This window comes from Melozone crissalis, unplaced genomic scaffold, assembly GCF_028551555.1.
Source record: "Melozone crissalis strain CALT ecotype California unplaced genomic scaffold, PUWL_Pcris_2 ptg000034l_1, whole genome shotgun sequence".
Classification (NCBI taxonomy): Eukaryota; Metazoa; Chordata; class Aves; order Passeriformes; family Passerellidae; genus Melozone; species Melozone crissalis.
The window spans coordinates 11020879-11043412 of record NW_026535812.1 but is presented as its reverse complement, the minus strand read 5'-3'; the positions used below and the strand labels follow the sequence as shown (position 1 = coordinate 11043412).

General features: G+C 40.8%; 1 protein-coding gene across 1 annotated transcript in view; it reads left to right on the top strand.

The window, feature by feature from the left end:
- Window positions 1–22534, top strand: part of PID1 (phosphotyrosine interaction domain containing 1) — an 84730-nt gene that overhangs the window by 17315 nt on the left and 44881 nt on the right. The window contains exon 2 of the mRNA XM_054282698.1: window positions 15869–16015. Within this exon, the coding sequence (XP_054138673.1) occupies window positions 15869–16015 (147 nt within the window). The remainder of the gene's footprint in view (window positions 1–15868; window positions 16016–22534) is intronic.

The window sequence follows — 22534 nt, the reverse complement described above, 5'->3', positions numbered from 1 at the left end:
AGTCTCTTAGTTGTTAGAGTTCTAGGAAGAAAATTTCTTGCATCTATTTTGGCAGCTCTTTTCACTAACTAAATACCAGGTTTATTGCTGTATGAACTTGATAATTAGTTTGTAATCCATGTATAGGCATTTCATCCTGGTGGTTTTCTTGCAGAGAATAATTTGCCTTTTATTTGTTGAGAATGTTTTTTTTTAGTGAAAACAGTGCTCCCATTCATGATGGGCACAGCAAATGTAGTAAAACACTATCATAGCTGGGATTTGTTGTACACTATGGATTTATGTCAAGAATGTTAATGATTTGTTTATGAATAAGTGAGCTTGTAGTATTGTGAAACATTATCTGGCAGGGCTGCTGAATGGACATTTTGAGAGCAGAGGATTCTTCCACTGAATAAACTGTAGATATTTGTGTGTCTCAAACTACTCATAAGTGAACTTATGTATTTTAAGCAGAAGTGTTTATTTAATGCATTATTATCAATGGTGCTCATCTGACAGATATGTATGGGCCACTTGATAATAAGGAAAGAGGTGGTTAAGTACTTTTTAAGAGCACTTAATCTTCTTTTAGTGGGCTTTAGTTTAAAAATAAGGTTTTCTTGCAGAAAGCAACACAAATCCTTAAACAGAGCCCTGTGATGTTTGCAGAGTCAGAGTGGATCAGCAAGGTACTTTGATTTTGCAGTGTCTCACTTGAGTTAACACCTAGTTCAAGAGAGCCACTTGAATTTACTGATAAAGTCACCACTTGGTTTCCAGTATGTTGTACAGTCTCAAACACACACCTTCCCGGCAGAGACTTGGGGTGGGTTTACTGCTTTCTTCTAATACCCATTTTCTTGGAAGAATACCTTCTGATGGGCAGGGGAGGTGGTTCATTACCATCTTACATGAGTCCAAAGATCAATAATTATCTCCCGTGTGTTGGTAGTACTTGAGAGAATAGAACCACAGTCCCTCAAAATAATAATTTGGGGGCTAAATTGAACCTCATCCCAGGTAACGATTCCTTGCATTGCCTGTTACAATTTGCAAAGTGAAGGTGTTGGATCTTATCACTGATAGGACAAATCTATTGACCAACATCTGATGCCCAACAGAACAAAGTGAGAGCTCTGTCACTGTTTTGGACTCCTTAGTCAACCTAATGTGGGACTTTCCATGCTAAAGTTAAAAAAAATGATTGCAATATTTATCTTCTCTCCAACTATCTTTCCTCTAAGGAGTTTTATAGCTGGTTAAATGGGTTGTCACTCAAGTGAGATTCATGCATTTTTAAATGTTGCTAAGTCTCTTGAAAAAGATGATGCTGTAGCAGGAAGCTTTGCTGTGTGACTTCATGCAACATGGGCAGCTGAGCCCAAAGCAGAGGCACTTCAGAGCTGGATTCAGAAAGTGTCAGAGGCAGTTGATGTTGTGCATCCAGGCTGCCGTGTGCAGGGTGCCTTAACTCTGCCTGATAAATTATGACATTTCTTGAAATAGTGCCCTGTACTTTTTAATGAGCTGGGCTATCAGCTCTGCATCAGTGGATAGTTGAAATGAAGCAAGAATTGCTTTAACATTAAAACTCTGCCTGGAGGACTTCTCTGAGAAATTGCTTATGATTATTAAGTGAATATAATACAGTAAGACAGCCTTCCTTCTTTGCTGTTCTTTTTTCATACCAAGTACAGTTTTGGAAGTTGAAAAATGTACAGATGGAAAGTAATGTTTAAATGGGAATGGCTTTGAAAGCTGTGCAGTGCTCTCTCCCTTTGAATGGGAATAGGGAACAGAGGTAAGTCACAATATATTGAGATGAAACTTTTATAGATGAATTGGATTTCCTCTAGATATGGTTTGATCACGTGCCAAACAGAAAAGAGGCTGAAGCCAGAGCACTTCATGTGCCGAACTGGAGGAGAATGTCTTCCAAACCAAATGGGCTGGGCCAAAATGAACCTTGCATTTCTCATTCCTTCTGCTGTGCATGCACACTTAGAGATAAAGAAATGGAAAGGTAGCCCTCCTCTGTGGGAATTGATGAGGAGGCAGCTGTGGGGCTCAGTCAGGCTGGCTGCAACATAACCTGCTACAGGGCAGCAACACCCCAGGGTGTTTTATACAGCCTGAGGCAGGTCAGAGGCCTTGCCATAGGTAGCTCTGCCAGGTTATCACTGAGATTTACCCCTGTCCTGCCTGTGTTATTTCTTCAATGGTGAGCATCTTGCTGCCTCTGTTTTCCGAATTACTTCCTGTTTCTTCCCCAGAATCATCTCTGAGATGGTGTTTCAGCAAATAAATAGCTCCCAACTCCAACCCAGCAGCACACATTCAGGGATGAAGGCAAAGAGGGAAACTTGGTGGAAGCTGGTGAACTGATTTGTTCTCTACATAGACACTTGTGCCCTTTTTCCACTCGGATACCACACCATTAAACACTATTAAATATTGGCAGCTTCTCAGTAAGCTGCATTTCTGATTTCTCTACTGTGTCAGCAGAAAAGGCAATCCTAAATCTCCTTCAGGAATGGCTTTACTCTGCCAGGTTGGGAACATCAGTGAAGCCACCAGAGTCTTTTAATTTCTGACTATAATGGTGATAAAAGATGAAAGTGGAAGTGCTCATGTTGTTGAGCATGAGTTGGAACTAATCAGCTTCCTACAGATGCTACAGGGAAAATAGATCATAACACATAGCCCTGTTTCATGTGCTGGTTGAAGCTGTTCCTCTTTTAATCTCTGTAGAAGGGAAGGAGCACCTTGTATAATAGCATGGTTTTCAAAGGATTTCTAACATGTATTTAAAACAAATTATTTTTTAAAAAAAATCTGTGTTTTAGCAGATGCCCTTGTCATACATTTTTTCATTGTGTGTCAGTAAAACCCACGGTCACCCTGTGTGGATAACTACAGCATACACTCCCCTGGCTTGAGCAGCAGACAGTGGTGGTACTTTGGGTTCCTGTTTCTGCAGGGGGTCACTGTGGCTGCAACCTCTCATTTTCTCTGTTGTGCTGTGGATGACACTGAGAAGCACATGATAGTCAATGAGTGCTTCAGGACAGGGAAAGAGCAAAACTTGGAACCCTTGAATTGTGGTGGTTGCTGGATTGTACCCAGGAGGGAACTGGCTTTGTTGAGTGATCAAAGGTCCCCCTCGCCCGTCAGCTGCTGGGAATGGAGCAGCCAGATGTTTATGTAGCCGATTGTCTTGTAAAACTGTAGAATTGGCTTGTGCAAATAGCTGTGCATGCAAAACTTGACTGATGTTATTTCAGAGGCTTTTCTAATGTCATCTGAAAATCTGTTCCAGTCAGACAACCTGGGATCCAAAATTGAAAAAAATCAAACAAGGGTACCTTCTGTTCCTCAAGCCATCTGACACTAAAAATAGTGTAGTTGGATTAAAGGTTGGTCTGTAGGATGGGAACTAGTGGTGATTAATTGATGTGGAGTTAAAGTCCCCTCTGAAAAATCTGCGACTTCAGTTAACAACTTGCCCAAGACTTTCCACTTTTGAGGTTATCTGTTTCAAGCTTTGCTTCTGGACTGAAATGACATACTTTCTTTAAAAATGAAAATATTTTACTCGTGGTGGTCTTCCAAGTAACTTACCAACAGTACAAACATTTTTACAGACTTTCCTCTAAAGAATGGTAATACTTGGAAGGCAGGAAAACAGCCATCTGTCATCGAGCTCAGAATTACCCCTCAGCAAGAGAAATGTTCATTTTGAGTGTTCAGCTCTGACTACTTTTTGACTTCCCAAGTGGAGACCTAGAGGCAAAGCCTTATTTTGTGCCCACGTGGAATGTTTTGTGCTGAATGTTCCTGATAAGGGTGTAGGCAGAGCAGCTTTGCAGTGGGCAGTGTTTGGGATCTCAGCAGCTGTAATGAAGCTCTGGGGGAGGTGTGTGGTGGTGAGGCACAAGTCCTGTGGAGCTGTCACGTTGTGCCCTGGCTTCTGGGTGGCTCTGCTGATAAATGCTCTCCACAGTGGTTCCCTTCTGAGGATGATGTTCCATTAGACTGGTTGGTCTTGATCGTCCCAGCCATGGACTGGTATTCACTTTAATTGCTTTCTAAATGAGCCTTGCTTTACAAACGTAAAAAACTGCATTAAACACTTGGAGGCAGAGAGTTACTTTTAGGAAAAGTATTTGTGGAAGAAGGAAACTTCAGAGATTCCCTTGAAAAGTCTTATGTGAGTTTTTCATTGCAAAATTGAGGCTGACCAATAGAGAAATGTCACTAGAGATTCATATTGAATCCCTGTGTTCATCCATCTGCCTTGTATTTACAGTTTACCTTTAAATGGTTATTTTTTTTTCTTTTCTGTTGGCTAAATTACTGTCCTTGACATCACTGAATATGGCTTGGAGATCTTTCAAAGAACTGTATGGCCATTCTATATGCAAATACCTTAGATAAGCAGGGGTGAGAAGCCATCAGCAGGGCTGCAGCATGAAGAATTTAATGAAAAAAATGAATTATGAGATTGGTGACCCTTGTGCTTAGTGGTCAGAATGCAAGTAACAAGAGCTGCAAATCTGGGCAGAAAGACATGCTATAAAAAGCATTATCTCAAGATTAAGCTATAGAGGACACATTTTTGCATGATAATCTGCTGGATTTATTTTGGCACTTATTTATTTGTGGTGGTGGTGGTTATGAAAGTGGAATTTTTAGCAGTCTCAGTATAATTATAGAGGTCTGAATTTGTAAAGCTGCTCAAACATTTTGCATCAGAGTTGAGGATTTTCTTTCAGCCAAATATATGCCTTCTCTTTATTAAAAGAAATATATATATCTTGATACTTTTTTTCCTCAGAGGAATGACTAATAGGTATTCACAGGATTCAATACTTTAATATTTTATCAGAGGCCCCTAAATTCTTTTATTCCCTTCTCTTTCAGGGTAAATAATTTAGATTTCAGCTGCATCAAATTTGATAAAAACCCTGTTAAACTCTGTTAACATCTGCAGAACTACATCTCTGTCCTCTTTGAGGGTTGCTGGAATAACTGCATCACTAATGTTTCAAAGTTAAATTCAATGGGGCAGAGGAGGAAAACGGTTGGGAAATGCTGGGCAGGCACTTAATTTGTTTTAATTTTGTTGGTTCTTTCACATCTGTTGAACTAGCTGCCTGATACAGGCAACAGGGGTCTGTAAATGTAGTGGGTATTCAGAATATTTCCATCTTGTACTATAGCAATATATTTTAGATCTGTATCTAGAGAAACTCAGGGCTGTAACATCATAGGTCCCTTTCCTTGAAACTTGATGTTCTATATTACTTCATTTGTTCTAAGCTTAAAATATGTTAAAACACTTCTTGCAATAATTGACAGGGTTTGCATGAACAAACACTTGATAATAATAACTCCTCTCCTCCCCCCCAAACAACCCTCTCATCTACATTCCTGTTTCTTTTGCAGCTTCATTTCTCAAAGTTGAGCCCAAACTTGAAAACACGGGGTTTTTTTTCTATGCAGAACTATTTAGGTTGTAAAGTGGCTGAGAATGGATCATGTTTGTGGTGGTGAGCAGTCAGTGGAGGGGGGAAGAAAGCTGAGACTGTACTGAGAGTAAGAGTGTTCCTCTTTGTTGCTAGTGGAATTCTTTATTCTGTAGGTCTTTTGTGTGTAGAAACTTGTAAGCCATTGCTGTGTTGAACAAAGTTTGCAGCAGACTGGACAAAAGTGAGAGTATAATTGCTGGAGACAGAGGAAGTAGCTTTCATAATGTAAAGAGATTGAATGATTATCCTTGTGCATGCCTGAAGTCTTCCAATTCTGGTCTTACTGGAAGGGAACACTTGGATAGTTTCAAACTTATCGGTTTCCTTTAGTTAAACAATTCATGATTTCCATCATTCAGTGCATTTAATTTTATTGACAATGTTGAAGTGTAAGACCAAGATAGTTACTTCTCTAAGGAGTGGTAGTAATTCTTCATGTAGGTGCAGGGAGTAGCACACGTAAAGCAGCAGTAAAGATGAGGGTAGTTCTGTTCCTGTTGAACTTCAGATTGTTTTGCCAGAGATTTCTGTGGAAGCAGGGCTGTTTTTTTCATGGCATATGAGATTCCTAAAGACTGGGATTTGGTTATGAATGAGCACGTGTTTCCAGAATGGAATTACTTGGAATGAGTTTGTTTAATGGATTGTGGGTTCCTCCAGAGTGACGCTGCAGCGCCTGTGTGAGGAGTTAGCTCTTTTTAATTGGTCCCATATGTGCTGGCAGATAGTATGTTAACCATGCCTGGAGGGGATAAGGGCATCTGGTTGAATCTCATGGTGCATATTTTATTTCTTTTCTGGAGGGATTTGCTTTTTTTCCCGTGGTTCTTTTCCCCCCTCTTTGTTCTTAGAACTGTAGATATGTATATATATGTATAACCACTAGCATTTTGAAACTTAATATTCAGCTGAGGGATTAGCTAAGCTTCTGCAAAATTGTCTGAACTTTGCTGACAAGTAAAGAGGAAGAAACTGAGGTTTTATAGAGAAGCTGGAGTTTCTGAGTATCTCTGAGTTTGAATGACTAAGTTGCAAGAACTCAGAAGCTTAATCTCTGTCTTGTCAAGTGCTAATGAATTGTTCTTTGAAAACCAGAAAAATGGAAGCATCAGAAAAGATTAATTACTTTTGGAAAAACCTTGAAAAAACGATGCAGATTTAACCTTTATATCTGGAGGATGTGGGTATTGGAAGGCTGTCCTACCCATAGGCCCTGTTGGCCTTAACAAAGGGGAGCACCAGCCTCAGCCTTTTTACTTGACTCTTTCTGAACTGTACAAAGCAGAGTAATTTTGCATCTGGCTGTTTTGGCTCAGCTTAACAAGTAAGGTAGTTGCAGGAGAAACAGGAATGTAAATGAGTTGGTCTGATTTTTCTTTTGTAAAGGTTTCTTGGTGCAAATCCTGCCAATTATCCAACTGTAAAGTTTTGCTGAATTAATGAGACACTTTGTAGAAAGTTATTTTTGATCACTTTCTGTAGAATCCCTTATTTCTGATTTAGGCTCTCTAGCATACTACTTTTATTCATGGCTTAAAGAAGTGGAAAGACTTACGGTGTAAAGTTGCCCTGCGGTAGTGGTTGTGTATCTGCACTGCAGTGGGACCCAATTTTTGTCTCTATTCTGCATTGTGAGCTCAAAGGTTTGTATAGCTATAATCCTGGCAGAGTTCCCCCACGATGAATAATTTGCTGTTGGAGGTGGGAAAGGAGCAGTGTTGCAGGAGATGAAATGCCTGTGGGTGTAGTCAGGGCTGGGGAGGTTCCTTGAAATGGGGCAGTCGTGCTGGCCAGACACAGCTGCCCAGGGATGCTCTGGGGCAGGCACTGATAGTGCTCATGGGGATGTGTGGCAGCAGGGAAGGCTAAAGCCACCAGGCTGCTTCTTCATCCCATGCAAGGGCTGAGGAGGCGCACCCTGGTGAAGGCTTCCCAAAAAGGCTAACTTGCCAAAGATGCAGGTCCATTCCCTTGGAAGTGGCTTGTGTCCATGGGAAACAGGAGGAGCCCTTCTCAGAGACCTTCAGGAGTGCCAGGTTTAAATCTTGGGGTTGGTTCTGACCTGGAAAAGGCAATGCTGTACATTAGCATCAAAGGACTCAGTGATAAAATAGCTTTAGAGGGAGGAATGGATTCTCCTTATTTTCTAGCTGTAAATACAATGGTTAATTAGACCAGAAATTATTTGATTTACATTTAGCAATATGTAACCTTTTTTGTCCAGAATTTGTACACTTTGTTTCTCCACAGTATTAAACAGTGTTACTTGTAGCAAATAATCAGAGCAGATTCCTTGTTTGTAGCGCATGCCTTTGTCACCCAGTCCCTATCCCTGTCTCAGAAAATAAGTTAGCAAGGCGAGAGAGGTGCCACTGAACTACATAACTGCTTACCAAGTTATTGCTTTATTGTAAAAAATGAAGGAGAAGAGTGGCAGAGTGAAACACTGGTTTTGAAAGGGCTGCATTGCAGAATGCAGTGGCGCTCTGGCAGGTATTGTCTGAGATGGGCTTGTTGTGCCAGGCACTGAGTGAGGATAAAAAACTTTTTAAAGCATCCTCTGACACAGACATTATTGGAAAACCTCCAAGGGCAAATTGAAAAAGCAACAGCTGCCTTCATGCTGCAGGATTCCATTGTTTTAATATTGGGCCAACTATACCAAATAATACATGTACTGGAAACTCATGTTAGGACAAAAATATGTTGGAAAGCAGCTTAGGGGTCAGTTCAAAATCAAAGTGAATGAACTTGATGTATCTATGCTGCTGCTGCGTGCTCTATTTCGTTCTTTCTCTTCTTGTCAGCTCCTATTTCTTTATTTCTACTTTTTCATTTTCTTTTCTTTTCTTTTCTTTTTTTTTTTTTTAACCATTTGCCTTGTCTTGGACTTGTATTTTGACTGGCATTTGTCCTGAAAATTGCTGGAGCTGCTAAATTCTTCTGCTTCCACTGAGAAATTCTAGTACCTTTGAAACTGTAATCTAGTTTAAAATTCCAGAACTAGTTCAGTTGTGACAAAGTTATTAGATTTTGAGAGTTAACAGTAATTTCTGGGGCCGAAATTTTGGTGGTAGTTATTTATGAGAGCAGCTCTGTTGATATATTGGTCAGGATTTTTTTATGCTTTATTTCTATTGATGCTAAAAAAATGTTCTTTTATAAAATATATATGCCATTAACACCAGGCATTGGAAACTACAGCTTATTTCAAAATATATTTTACAGTCATCAGTGGGTAAAAGACCGTAAAAGCCCAAATACAAACAGACATATTTAGATGTTTGTCTTCTATCCAACATGCCTAATTTCCACTGAAATATTAACCTGGGAATTTAAGCAGTATGACGTAGAGACTGGTGAAAGAACATTTTACTGTGGTACTGTGACTTTTTTTCCCCTCCTCCACTCATGTACTAGGAACGTCTCATTTTATTTTCATGATTTTGAGTGTCCTGAAATATTGACTCCTTCCTTCCTACTCTGATGTGGATCTCTGTGGTGAGGCTTTATGTTCTGAGCAGTTGTGACTAAACTGGGAACTTGATCTCTGAATATCTTGTATGCTTAGATTTGTTTAGGTTGGGGTTTAGTTTGACTGATGATAGAGAGATGTTAGAGGATCAGTCATGAAATTCTCATCTGGCTCTGAAGTTCCCTGCAGTTTGGAGGGTGTTTGTATCTGGGACTGTTTTGTTTGGGCAGCAATCCTGCTGATTGGAATCACATAAGCTTGGCAACAGAATGGGGGCATTCAGCCAGAGCAAACTTGAAGTACACAGGGTCTGAGAACAAAACGTTTCACATGAATTAAATTGTGAGGAAACAGAAATTCTTTAAACTTGTAGGAAAACAAGGCAATGTGAGCACCATCACACAGGCAGCTGTGTGATCACAGCTATTGATAAGGAGTGCCAGTTCTAGTTATGAAATCTTTTTAATTTTGTGTTTTTAAGAGAGATGTCTTACCACCACAAGAAGAAGAATATTCCCAAGAAGTTGGTGTCAGAGTGAGATGGAATAATTCTCAGTACTTGGATGCAAAGATCCAGTAGCATCTTTACTGGAAGGCTTTCTGACACTCAGCTGATTTAGGTTTCCTAAGTACTTTGTCATGCTTTTCTGTCTGCAGTCTTGTGTCCCTTTCCTTTATCTATTGTTTCTGTATACTACAGGTTTTTCCATCAGAGCTTTATCCTTGACTCCCTTATGACCCTCAGTAATGGAGGAGAAGTGCAGGAGGGGCCCTGCCTGGCAGCTTTGCTTGTAGCGCTGCCTCTCCTGGTGCTTTCCTTTCCCGAGTCTCATGCCCTGCTTGCTTCGATGCCATCTTCCTCTTGCTCTTCTGTCATAAGGGTTAGAGTTTATCCTTCCAAATGCAGATTACTCCTTCCTGTGCCCAAACTCTCTGTGCAAGCCCATCTCTCTCCTATGCTGTCTGCTGGGGAGGGTGAAAGGAACATGGGGACATGAGAGGGGAATGGTGGCAGGCACTGGTTGAGTCTCTCATGTGCAACCATGTGTGGTCACTGGATGTGTGGAGAGGGGGAAGAAGTTTGGTTGGTTTTTGTTTTTGCTTTGTGGAACATTTCTCAGATACTTTGTCCCAAGATTCTTGGGGGTGCCATGCCCTCAGCCCACTGAGTCATGACAAGCTATGCCATGGGCCAGTCCAAGCTCCTCTACTTACAAATTGTATCACAGGGTGCCTGCAGGCAAGCCTATCTTACCATTTCCACATGTTGCCACTTCTTTGTGATTGAAAGGTGAAAATTCAGATATAATTATATGATTTTTCACATATATAGCATCTATTACCTGAAAGAAATGGAGGGGATTTGTGTTGATAGGCTGGAAAAAATATAGGTCTTGAGATGCTAGATGAGATAAGCTTTTAATAACCAGATTTCTGGATTGGTTTCAAGGAGGTTTCTTGGGATGGATACCTTGAGTATAGTTGTAACATGGTCTTGGGTTTGTGCATGCCAGTTCTGTGTTACAGACCAGGCTGCTGATGGGATGATTTCTGACTTTATCATGATAAATTGCTTCCATCCCTTCTGTAGTGGGTTTTATTGCAGTATTCAGTACAATGTTTATATGAACTGCTACTAAAGGATAAATAAATAAAGCATGATATAGTTTAATATGGGGGAGGGAAAGCATTTATATTGTATTAGCAGTATTTGTTTAACAAGAAATGGATCAGAGATGACATTTATCTGTACTGGACAGATTGACTTTAAACAAAACAAAGCCTTGAAATGGATCAGTTTTCATATAGATAGGATTCTTCTTTCCTTGCTGAAAAGCTGGAGGCTTGGGGTTGGGTGGTCCTCAGCTCACAGCTGTGCTGGTGTAACTCATGGGGTAACCATAGTGCTAAAGGACTGTTGTGTTGTCACCTCCTCTTGTACCTACAGACTGGACATGCTGGTAGTCAAATTCCACTGGGAACAGGCAAAAAGGGACCTTTGTACTTTCTAAAATTCTCTTGCAGTTCAATTCACTTGGTTGTGTCTTTCCTAGGTTGCTTTTTCTTGCTGTAGGATGGTGTTGAAAAGTTCTGGGTTCATTCAAGACTAAATGGGTTTCAGAGGTAGAGAGGTACCTCTGCTGAAATAGTAAATTATAGATATTATTTTTAATTTCCCTTTATCTTTTGCTGATGCACTAACATGGATTTCATCTGGGAATTCCTTTGTAGGTGCTGTAGAAGGATGAATTACTCAGAGGACTGCTTCTTGCTTTGGGAGATCCCTCTTTCAGAGTCTGAACTTTTAGAATAACTCTTTCTCATAAGTTAGCATCCTGTCTATTTTGGGTTTGGATTCAATGTGCATCTTTGGCAAAATTGGCCAAGTACAGGTCGTCTGGAAATGTGATGCCAGTTTAGGCAGTCATGTGTTGATTGTAATGCTGATGTTAAGAGAGACTGGGGAATGAGGGCTAAGGTGCTGAAGACTTCTTTCAATCACCATGTTGCAACCCAGTCAACCTGTAAAATGTATTTATTTTGCTTAACTCCTGTTGCTGGATTACAGATTACAGTAGTTTACAGTCCCCTCTTTCTTGACATTTATTTTTAGACTACAATATATAACCTTTTCTTAGATTTTTGAGTTTGCGCCTTTATTTCCATCAGAAAAATTAAAAGATCCACTAGGCTTGGCTGAATATTCAATGTTGGGAACAGCAGTGACTGTTTTGTCAAGACTTGAAGATGAAGAGCATTATTATTACAAATTTTAGTGCATGATTTTCTCCTCCAAGTCATGTTTCCTTGCATGGAATCATAGTTATTTTCTCCAAGATATTTGGCCTGAGTTCTGGTAGTGACTGTATTTTTGCTGACAAACTAAACTAAAACCCAAATGCTGTTAATTTTTAGTTTTAACTGCAACAGAAATTGTGCCTGAACTAAATATGCAGCATGTAAAATTTGCAAGTTGAATGTTCTGAGCTAGTTATTCTGGAGCTAATGTGTGACTGTTGAACTGATAACAAAATATATATTAAACAACACAGAAGTTCTTGATTCTAACATTTAGTTAACTGGTAGCTAAGTGTGTTAGTGATGACAGGGTTTTCACTGAAATAGGGAGCACTTTGAGGGTCACCAAGGAGGAAAGAGGCAGTACCTCTGTCGTGACAGTCTTAGCCAGTTATGGGTTTGGGCTGCCAGTTATGCACCACTTGGTTTTCTTCTGTAGGGGGAAAGGATGCCATTAAGATGGATAAACTAAGCACAATAAACTGATGGAACTTGAATCCTTGAACAAGCAAAACTATGGTTTTGAATTAAGATAATTGTCCAGTGTTATTGTCAGCATTACTTAAATTTTGCTCTGGATGATGTAATGTTCAGCAACTAGTAAAATACAATGCTAATTACAGGACTAATGCTTTCTTTGGCATTTAAGGTATTTTCATTTGTTATGTTACTCCTTGTATTTCTTTCAAATATAAAGTCATATCAGTAGCACCATCTAAATGGATACAGAATGAGCCATGTGTAGTTTTGAGCTGTTGGTATAATCATGCCAGCTAAGAATATCCTCTGATGATGAATTTCAGTATAAGAGCCACCAAATGAACCTAGTGGTTCTGGCACATGAAACGTGAATGGTACAATGTTCCCTGAAACTTTATTCACTGGGTTGCCAAAGCCATGCTTTTCAAGAACTTAGTGAAATTAAAGCACTTTAAAGAAATATTTAGAGTTCACAGTAGTGGAAATGAATGCCTTTTCTCAAAAAATACCTTGGCTACTGTTATAGATCAGCTTTTGCCAACAGTTTCTGCAGGAGATGCCAGTTTGGAGTGGAAACCCAAGAAATGGGTTCAGCAAAGCACTTTATCCTGTTCTTGGCTTAAAGCACATGAATAATCCCATTGACTACCCACGTGTGCTTTACTGTGACTGCTCACACAGCGAAAGTCAGGCACGTGTTTAAATAACCTGTTTATCTGGGGGTTCCCTGCATGATGTCTGCTGGCAGAGATTTGATTTTCTCAAGGCAGCCATCACATGAACTGTGCAGGAGCCCAGCGTGGTCTGCATTAGCCCTGTGGGCCAAAGCAAAGGCTATTTCTGCCTCCACCCCCAGTCCTTCCTGCACTTCTCTGGCAGCTGATCAGCTCTTTGCTGCCAATTGTGCTCTCGTGTTTTTGGCACCCAACTGCTCCAACTTGCTGCTCATGCAAGTTTTGAATTGCCTTTGTAAGGCACAGAGTAGGCTTTTCCTTGTTTAAGATTGTATATATGGTTGTTACGACATGAAAAAAAAAGATAGATCATTGCTGTAGTTTTCTTCATTTTGGTCAAATTGTGCCCTTTCTGTCAGTAGCCCCATTGAAGTTTATAGAGATGTCAGCAGAGTAGAATAACTATTTTGCAGGTCCAAGCTCACTGCTCAGGAGGGCTAAATGGAGTTTTTTACATCTGTTGTCTAATGGAAGCTCCATTCTTTGCTGGAGAAGCCCTGTAAACTGTTCTATGGAAATAGAGCTCTTTCAGCACTCAAGGGAGGGAAAAGTTAAATGCTAGGAGAGGTTCTTCAACTTGATTATTTCACACCATTATCTCTGTTGATCCAAAACTGGCTCACTTGGAAAATAGTATGACTTAACCTTAATAGTACATTTTCTCCATCTCTGCCTAGCTCTCCCATCCCCCTGCACGCACAAGACAGCAGCAGAAAGCCCTGGAGGCAATATTTCTCCAGGCTTGAAAAGGGATCCTTGCAGGGAAAATCCCTGTGACCTGTGCATGGCTGGGCCTGAGCTCCAGCACCCTTTGCCTTCTGCATTTTTTCTCTTCCAGAAATACAACCTCAGCAGCAGGTTAGCAGACCTAGAGCCTATAGGTAGAAGCAAGTCAAGCTGTAGGGGACAGCAGGGAGTCAGTGGGACCAGCCAGCCCAGCTGGTAATCAATGGTGCTCCTTCAAACATAGCATCTCAGACCTTCCACTTGCTTTGTACTCACCATGGCTTCTCAGCTGCTCTTCAGCCTTTGCTAAAAGCTCCACTGGAGAGGCCTAGGAAACTCCAAACACAAGGCTGTCAATTGCAACCTAAAGGTAAAAGTAGGTTTTCTCAGTCAGTTTAGTAATCCTAGATGTCAGAGGTGTGTTATCTTCAGAAACACGTCAGAGAATATTCTTTAATGTATAATCATCTTAAATGGAGTACATTTTTGCTGGAGCTGTGTTTGGGGGAGTGAATGGGGCAACATGTAATATGAGGAGATGAGCAGATAAAAAATAGTATGAGTGCTTCACTGGGATGAAAACTTGAATGCTTGCACAAACACCACAGAGGCCCTAAAGGATTGCTGTTAACAGGGTGTAACTTCATGTGTAAAATAGGCAAACAAGTACTATTTTCACAGACTCTTAGTGTATATGCCTTGAACATATTTCTAAGAGTGTTTGAAGTGCTGTACTTCAGTGGCATAACAATCATTAGACCTAAACACTGACAAACTAAGGACTGAACTGTTACAAAAAGCGTATCAACAGGTTTTCAGTTGGCACGTGATAAAGTATTTATGATCTGGTAGCAGGTTTATTTTCAAGGGAAATTCATATCCACAAAAATCCACGGAAAACCAGCACAGTATCTAAATAGTTGATTCATCCCCTGTGTATAAATAAAATGTTGAATAGACACTCTCTTCATCTGAAGTACAGGATTGAACAATGAGGACCTGTGTTGATTTCTAGCTCTGATAGAGACTTCTTGCATGGCTCTGGGAAATCACTTAGCATCTCTTTTTCTGCAAGCCAGACCCTGTAATGCTTGTCTGCCTTGCTAAGGTAAAATGGAGACTGAGAAAAGGGGTGGCTGCAAAGCAAGTTAAGGATCTTCTATCAAGAGTCAGTGCAAATGGTTTAGTTTTGATGAAAGTAATCTGGAACCATTGCACATATGTCTAATAACTGCTTCTTGGTAAGGGTCAACTTATGAAATTTTTATAAAGTCATATTTCTCTATACAGTGCTGTGACATATTACTACCTTGATTTAGTTCATATCTGCATTTTTTCTCCCTTAGAGAAGTAGTAGCATGTGAAAATGTTCAGTTTTTCAAATAAAGGTCCATTCAAGGAAGCATCGAAATGTTAAAAAATTTCTCTTGACTTCCCTGATTCCACAAAATTGCTTTGGAAGTCTTTTGAGGATTGACTTTACTCACTCTAAGCAATTGCTGAGAAACTTTTAATTTGGTGATTTTGCTGTTCACTTGGATAGTTCTTCACCTAAGCCTGGGGAGTCTGTTTAAGAAAGTGACAAGTTTTGAGTGACATCTATTCATTGGTACCAAGAGTGACATTTACATTGGAGGCTACAGGAACTATTACTTACAAAGGAAGAGAATATAAAATTCACATGAAAAAGGCAAACCAATGAGGGATTCAGCTCAGTGGGAATGGTAACATCTACAAAGGTCAATGGGATGAGATTTAAGTACAGAGGAAGGAGAAAAAGTTCTTTTAATGATCTTTGATCCCCTGTTCTTCCTCCCTGTGGACATTAGTAGAGGAACTGGGTCCATAACCAGCTTTATTATATACTTGCAAGTGATCAGAAGTTGAATTTAGACCCTTTGTGGAGCATATGTGAATTGTAATGAGTTCTTTCACTTTGTATGTGTATGTCTTTTTTAATTAAAAATAGCCTCCACATTGCTGATAGTAATGAATGCTCTTAAGTCATAGAACTTGGTAACTCTACCCAGGAAAGCTTGTAAGGCATTGAACAGCAAGTGAAACATACAGACACATCCAATTTTAACTCTCATTTTTTCTGTACTAGAACTGTAGGTAATTTCTTTTCTTTTTCTGTTTAGCACTTTCAGACCATGTTAAAGACTAAGTTGAATGTCCTAACTCTTCGTAAAGAGCCGCTCCCGACAGTGATCTTCCATGAACCAGAGGCCATTGAGCTGTGCACCACAACTCCCCTCATGAAGACCCGGACTCACACTGGATGCAAGGTACTCAGAAGTGTAAACTGAGGGAGTGACACCACTGTGGAGGTGTCCCATGTGATTGTGAGAACTCTAAGGAGCCCAAAGTAACCAACAGCATTCTGGAAATTCCATTGAGTGCTACTATTACTACAAAGTTTCTGAATCAAAAAAGTCATTGAGCATTTCTGATCAGAAATTTTGGTTTTCAGGGGGAAATGGTTTGGGTTACATGTCATGATGCAAATTGTGGAGGATTTCTAATAGGCTGTGATCAACTGGTTGTAAACACTGCTGGTTGTAAACAATGACAATATTTCCATAAGGACGAGTGGGGTTTTTTTATTTTCTTTGTTGGTTTGGGGTTTTTAGGATTAAAAAAAGAAAAAAGCGAACCAGGAGTCTTACTTCTTCATTTGGTTAAGCAACAAGATCAATCTGCCCTGTTACATCAAAGAAGAGCTTCTGCAAAGGCTGTTCCTCTTTTAAAAAGTTTAATGGCTTAAGAACCTTCACACTTAAGAGTGTGTTCTTCTGTGGTAAGAAACCACATAAAAATAGGAAACAAATCTGCTCTGTTTGCATCTTTTCTTGGAGTCATTTTCCTTGATGACAGAGCTCGCCTGGCCTTGCAGAGCCATGGGCAGCCTTGCAGACTGAGCTGGCTACCAGTCTGGCCTGTGCTGCCATTTGGGGCTTGGCAACCAATTCCCCTTCACCCATCCTGGCTGCCATTTTTGGGGAGTGTCCACCTGCCCTCCAGGATCTTGGTGAAAAAGGAGAGAACTGGGCTTCAGACTCCCCTGCTCTGTAAAGCGTTAACTCCAGGAGAGCTGTTGCTAGATGCTGTGTGTGCTGGATAAGATCCAAAGTGCAATTAAATGTTCCCTGCCATAGTGTGTACACAAACACGTGCACACAGACACTCTTCCTTGCAGGGGGATCAGATGTGAGTGAAGTGGGGTTGGGAGAAATTGCTTTCCCCTGCTTCTCTTGGCATAGTGTACTTGGGCACCCCCAGGCCTGCCACTTGCTCAGCAAAGTTTCTTGGGAAGTGTCACTTCCAAAGTGTTTGATTCTCCCTGTCACAATAGCCGGGAACAGGACTCTGCTGCTGGGTGTTGAAGCAGAGCTGCCCTGTGCTGATGCAGAGGAATGCAGGGGAAGCAACCCTAATGTGCTTTGTGTGGTAGCTCACAGCATCTGCTCTTCCATGGTGGTGCTTTTGCCCTTTATGTTGACATCTAATGAGTTTTTATAGAATATTAGTATGATCAAAATAGTTCACAAAGTATCTGGCTTTCACCCCCAGTGAGAGAGGTCAGGCATAATAATGCTTTCTGAAATCAGTTTATCTTTGTGAATGTGTATAGAATTTAAATGAAGCTTTTTATTCAAATTGCAGTCCTTCAATTGGAAAGGAATTGCAGAGAAATGTTGAACCCCTCAGTGAAGAGAATCTCATTCTATATTTAGATCTCTTTTATTTATTCTTTTATTTTTCCTGTAGTATAGCATAGTAGTGCTGACTAGGGAGCATCTACCACAACTGCTGTTTTCCTTCTTGCATTGTTTCTCCTTCTCCCCTTCCCCTACAGCTACTTTGCCTCCTGTCAGTGCTGGAGTTTCACGATGGTGGTTTTGGGGTAGTGGCCAGGCTCTCCTCAGGTGATTCAGCTGTTGTGATTTTCAGTACTTCCCATGTGTATGTTCTTCCTGTGGCTAAGAAATTCTCTCCTGTTAATAATTGAAAGGCTTCAATTTTACCCAGTCTCTGTAGTCACAACCTTTTTCTTTTCCCCCTCCTTTTTCCTGACTAAATGTGTTTTTCCTGACAGCTGTTAATAGGTAATTAACTGTCCTCTTTCCCCTCCAATTACTCGTTTTTTGCTGACTGATACAACAGTAGTGTTGCCATGAAAAGCTAGAATTTTATAATTTGATTTTTTGCTCTGGCTGGTCTGATCAATTTCTGTTATTCTGGGTGTAAGGCAGGAGATGCTGTGGTGTTGCTGGTACCACCAGGCCTGTCTGGTTCTGAGACTTGGGCTTTTCAGGCAAGAGCACAGCATCCAGTTTCTACTTGCTTTCATGAGTCACACTTTTTTAATCCTTAATCATTTTATTCCTCTTGACTGAAATCCCTCCAATTTTTCTATGTAATCCCATTAATGAGATAGCATCATTTGTCTGACAGAGGCTCCGGACATCTAATTGTATTGCACAGTTTTAACATAAGCCTCAGCTGGCACCATCTTGTTATGGGAACTTGACACATGCAATTGCTTTGCTGTTTAGAGGTCTGGGCATTGGTTTTCTGATGTGATTGCTCTTTTACTTGTCCTTTCATCACAAGGCAGCCTTTTCTTTTTGCTTTCATATGCAGTTAGCCACTGAATCTTGAAGAAAAAACCTTTTTTGCTGAGATGTAATCTCATTTAGTAATTCAGTGGGGTGGTTTTAAGAATAGCAGGGAAATGTCTAGTGTAAAGTAATCTAGGGGAAACCCCATCAAATCTGGAAAGTTAAAGAGTTAAATTCAGAGAGCTTTTCTTTCTTGTCCAGTTCCATATCTGATGCAGCTTTGTCGCCGTTGTGGTTTCTGAAATATATTTATTCACCTATGACAGAAGGCTTAAGTCTCATTCCTTCTGTAACTGCATTTCTACACCTTTCTGCTTGGGTCTGATGTGCTTGTTGTCATTCCCACCCTTCTAGACTCATGGACATGGTTTCCCCAAGCAGGAGCAATGGATAGTGTTAGCACTGATTTGCAGAACAGAGCTTTAGGTGCACACATTTGGGAGTTTGTGGTGCTGGTTCCTCAGTCAGGTGGGTTGACCTGGAGGCTGGATCTCCCTAAGGGCACCTTCTTTCCTTCTTTCCCTCCTTGCCTACCAGCCCTGTTTGCAAGTGGGGAGTGACAGCCCTGGAGTCAGAGTGGTGCAGCCCCATGCAGCAGGCAGCCTAAACCAGAGCAGGATTTCTGGGTACAGTAAAGTACACAGCCTCTGCTTTCTCCTGGGGATCATTTGCTTTATTTGAGCTGCAGTGTGCAGTCACTGCAGGCAGGTCTCTGGCCTGAGGAGCTGCAGCTTCTCATCCTCCTTCAGCTGAGGATGCCAGGGCAGGGCACTGGGTTGCAGTGCCCAGAGAGCTGCCCTTTCTCTGGGACACACAGCTGGGCACCTGTGTGCATCCTGCCTCTTCCCTGCAATGGGAGGGGCATTTATGAATGCTGGATCACCAAGGGCTAAGGTCAGCAGCTGCTCCAAAGAATGAGAACACCTAACTGGCTTATTGTATACCTGGAAATGGCAAGTCTCAGCTTAAGGTAAACCATCCTTTCCTGGAGAATGACAAAAAAGAGTGAGAATAACTATTTTGTTGGTAACTGGACCACAGTTTCAATCCCAGGTTCTGATTTGATTTTAATTTAGTAGAGCATTCATTCGGGTAGGAGTGTAATTTAGATGTGTGTATAGAAAAAATCATCCATTCCTCTTCAGATCCTAAGGATTTCAATTAGACTGTGGCAGTCCTGCTTGTAGGTATTTCCTGTCAAATGGGCACTCCTGTGTTTCAGCTGGAAACCTGCTTATTGCTTATCCCAGCACTAAGTACCACCAGATGGAAATGCAAAATCTGGAGTATCTCCAGAAAATAAGTTACTCTCTACTCAGAAATGCCTGCCTTCTCCGTGCCTTTTAAATTATTTTAAGTTCTGCATGGTTTGTTCTTCCTTAATGTCCTAATCAGCTTATATTGATTCTAATGTTTCTTGATTTCTGTCCCTCTGAGCCATGGTGGTGGCATGAAGGGAGCTGCCTAAATGACTTTCTCTCTCCTGCTGTAGCTTTTCCAGGCACTGGTGCAGTAATGCAAAAGGACAGAGGTTAAAAATGCTGTCTGCAGTTTTTAAAGTGGTGTAGTAGGTTTCATTTTTTTTTCCTTTTTATTGGAAGACTCTTCAAAGTGAAGTCAGTGCTGAATAATCAGCACTGGGTCAGGCAATCTTATTCCTCCAGTTCCCACCAGTGCATGAATTTCTCAGCAGCCTCAGAGGCTGAGAGGAGCACAAACAGTGCAAATAGTTGTATTTTTAAGAGTATGCTTTAATGAAATAGGAAAATATATTTTAGTGATATGGTACTTACAGGAATGATACTTGTTGCTTGCCTGTCTTACTGGATTGATTTTGTGAGCTTATTAATTCAGGCTTTGTGGAAGGTATGATGTGGGAACCTCTGTGATGGTGTATCTTAATTTAAGATGGATGAAAGTCTTGTTTAACAATTTGTATAAATGGCATTTGTGGGGTAATAGTGTTTTAAAAACAAGTCTTGCACATACTGATAGAGATATAAAAGTAGACAAGAAGTAACATAAATAAATAGAGGTTGGTTTCTCAGAACAGCTTAATAGCTTCACTCCCAAAGCAAAAAGGAAGTGTTTCTTGTCCTAAGCTGGCTGCAGGCTGGTGATGACAGTGGGGCCAAGGCCACAGCTGGGCTTCTGTGGCACCAGTGTAGTGTCAGCAGTTACACACCAAACTTGACTGGTGTAACTCTGATGCTGCTACATGTTTGTCAGCCTATGAACTGGGTTTGGGGTGTTTTCTGGGACACCTGGGCCCTGCCTGAGATGCCCTGACCTGTCCCTGCCCTCCAGCAGCAGCTCTGGCCCCTTCAGCAAAGCCACAGCCTATTGCCCTTGTTCCTGCTTTTCTCCTGGCTTTGCTGACTGCTGCCAACAGCTTTCATTTTCCCTTTGTCTCTCTGTCTTTCTCCCATTTTTCTTCTTTTTCTCTCAAAAGTAGCTTTCACCATTAGAGACAATTCCATCACCTGTGGGCCCTACTGATGAATCTCCACACACATGAAATTGTCTCATGTGCTTTGAGCAGCAGGATATACAGCAGTGCAACCGAGACTGGAAGTTTGGCCTGCAAGGGCTAAACAGATAAATGGAGACGCAATTCAGCATCATAATCACCCTAGGACATAGGGGAAAGCTCATAATAAGCTTATAGGATGAATAGAGAGTAAGATTGATCGTGATTTAATTGTGATCTTTAGAATGACAATGTTTCTCATTGGGATACGTATTAAAAACCCCTGAAACATTGTCTTAGAATTGCCCTCCTTGGTTTGATTCTAATTCCTTGTGTAAGGCAGTCATTTAGGAAAAATGTCTTCTCAGATATTACTGCCTATTTTTGGTTTTCTGCCTTGTTAATTTTGATTGCAAGAGCCTTGCAGCAGGACTGTCTCTTACCACATATTTGCAAAATACCCCATTTCTACTCTACCCTACGTGCCTCTGTAGCAAATTTAGTAATGCTGTATTGTTGCTTTTATTGGTCTTTGCATTTTTAAACTCACAATGTTGTTGCTTTTTTTCCTGTAGACAAGACTTTCCCAAGCTGTTTTCTCCAGCATTTCTGGCCTATGCAAGCTCTTCCACTGGTGTCCCATCCTAATCAGCTCAGCCTGTGGTGGCCAAATCTGTTACTATTTGAGCATTCAGGGATACAGCATCTGTTGGGTCTGGAGCCCCTTCAGCATCCAGAAAATATTTAAACTGATGAGCCATCCTCCCAGTTTCAAACAGCCCATACAGCATGGTTCTGGTGGTGGCAATTTCAGCCTCATTCCTCTTCCCCTTCATTGGTCCCCAATGCCTGAGTTTTAGCTCTGGGTCACTGAAGCATGGGCAAATGGCTTTCCTCTGATGCCCTGTAATTGTGTTACTGTTATGGGTTGGTTTTGTGTCTTCATCCTGAATCAGACACAACTCAGCAAGAACACTGTCCCTCATGTCAGTACCCAGAGACCAAGGTACCCTTTACTGGTTTAATGTGCTGTTGACTCAAATTGCCTGAAAATGCATCCATAGCCTCTCTGGGAGGGTAAAATCCAGATGGCATAAATGTGTAGTTAAAAATCTTGTGTTTTACTTAAATTTCCACAAATAATTAAAAAAGCCTACTCCTGTTGAACATTTATTGCTCTTTTGGCTACTGAAACCATAGCAAATTGGAAGCTGCATATATTCTTAAAACCACCTCACTTTATACTTATAGAACTTAATAAAAGTGTTCTCTTTGCATCTATAGAATGGTCAAGGATGATTGGTTTGAGTGCAGCTGTAAATATAAGTCCCACTATCTGTCTGGTCTTCATTACCAATTTGTAGGCCTGTAATATTAAGATGACCATTAACTTTACTAAAGAAACAAATTAAACAAGTGAGAAAAGCTAATTGTACCATCACTCCCCAGCCTGCTGTTTTACCCCTCATCTTTCATCTGAGTCAGAAGCACAGAGGGTTATTTTCTTCTTGCTTTATTAAAGCCTTTATTAAAGGCCTTCTACTGTTATCCTTAACCATTGCTTCTTTTGCATTGTGAACTGAGAGATTGTTTTTTTGCTTTTCTCCCCTCATAAAATGACCCAAAAGGACACACATGACTTCTTGCATAGGGCAAAACTTAGTAGCTTCACTGTATTTAGATGCAGATATAGTGCTGGTTGGTGAGAGATT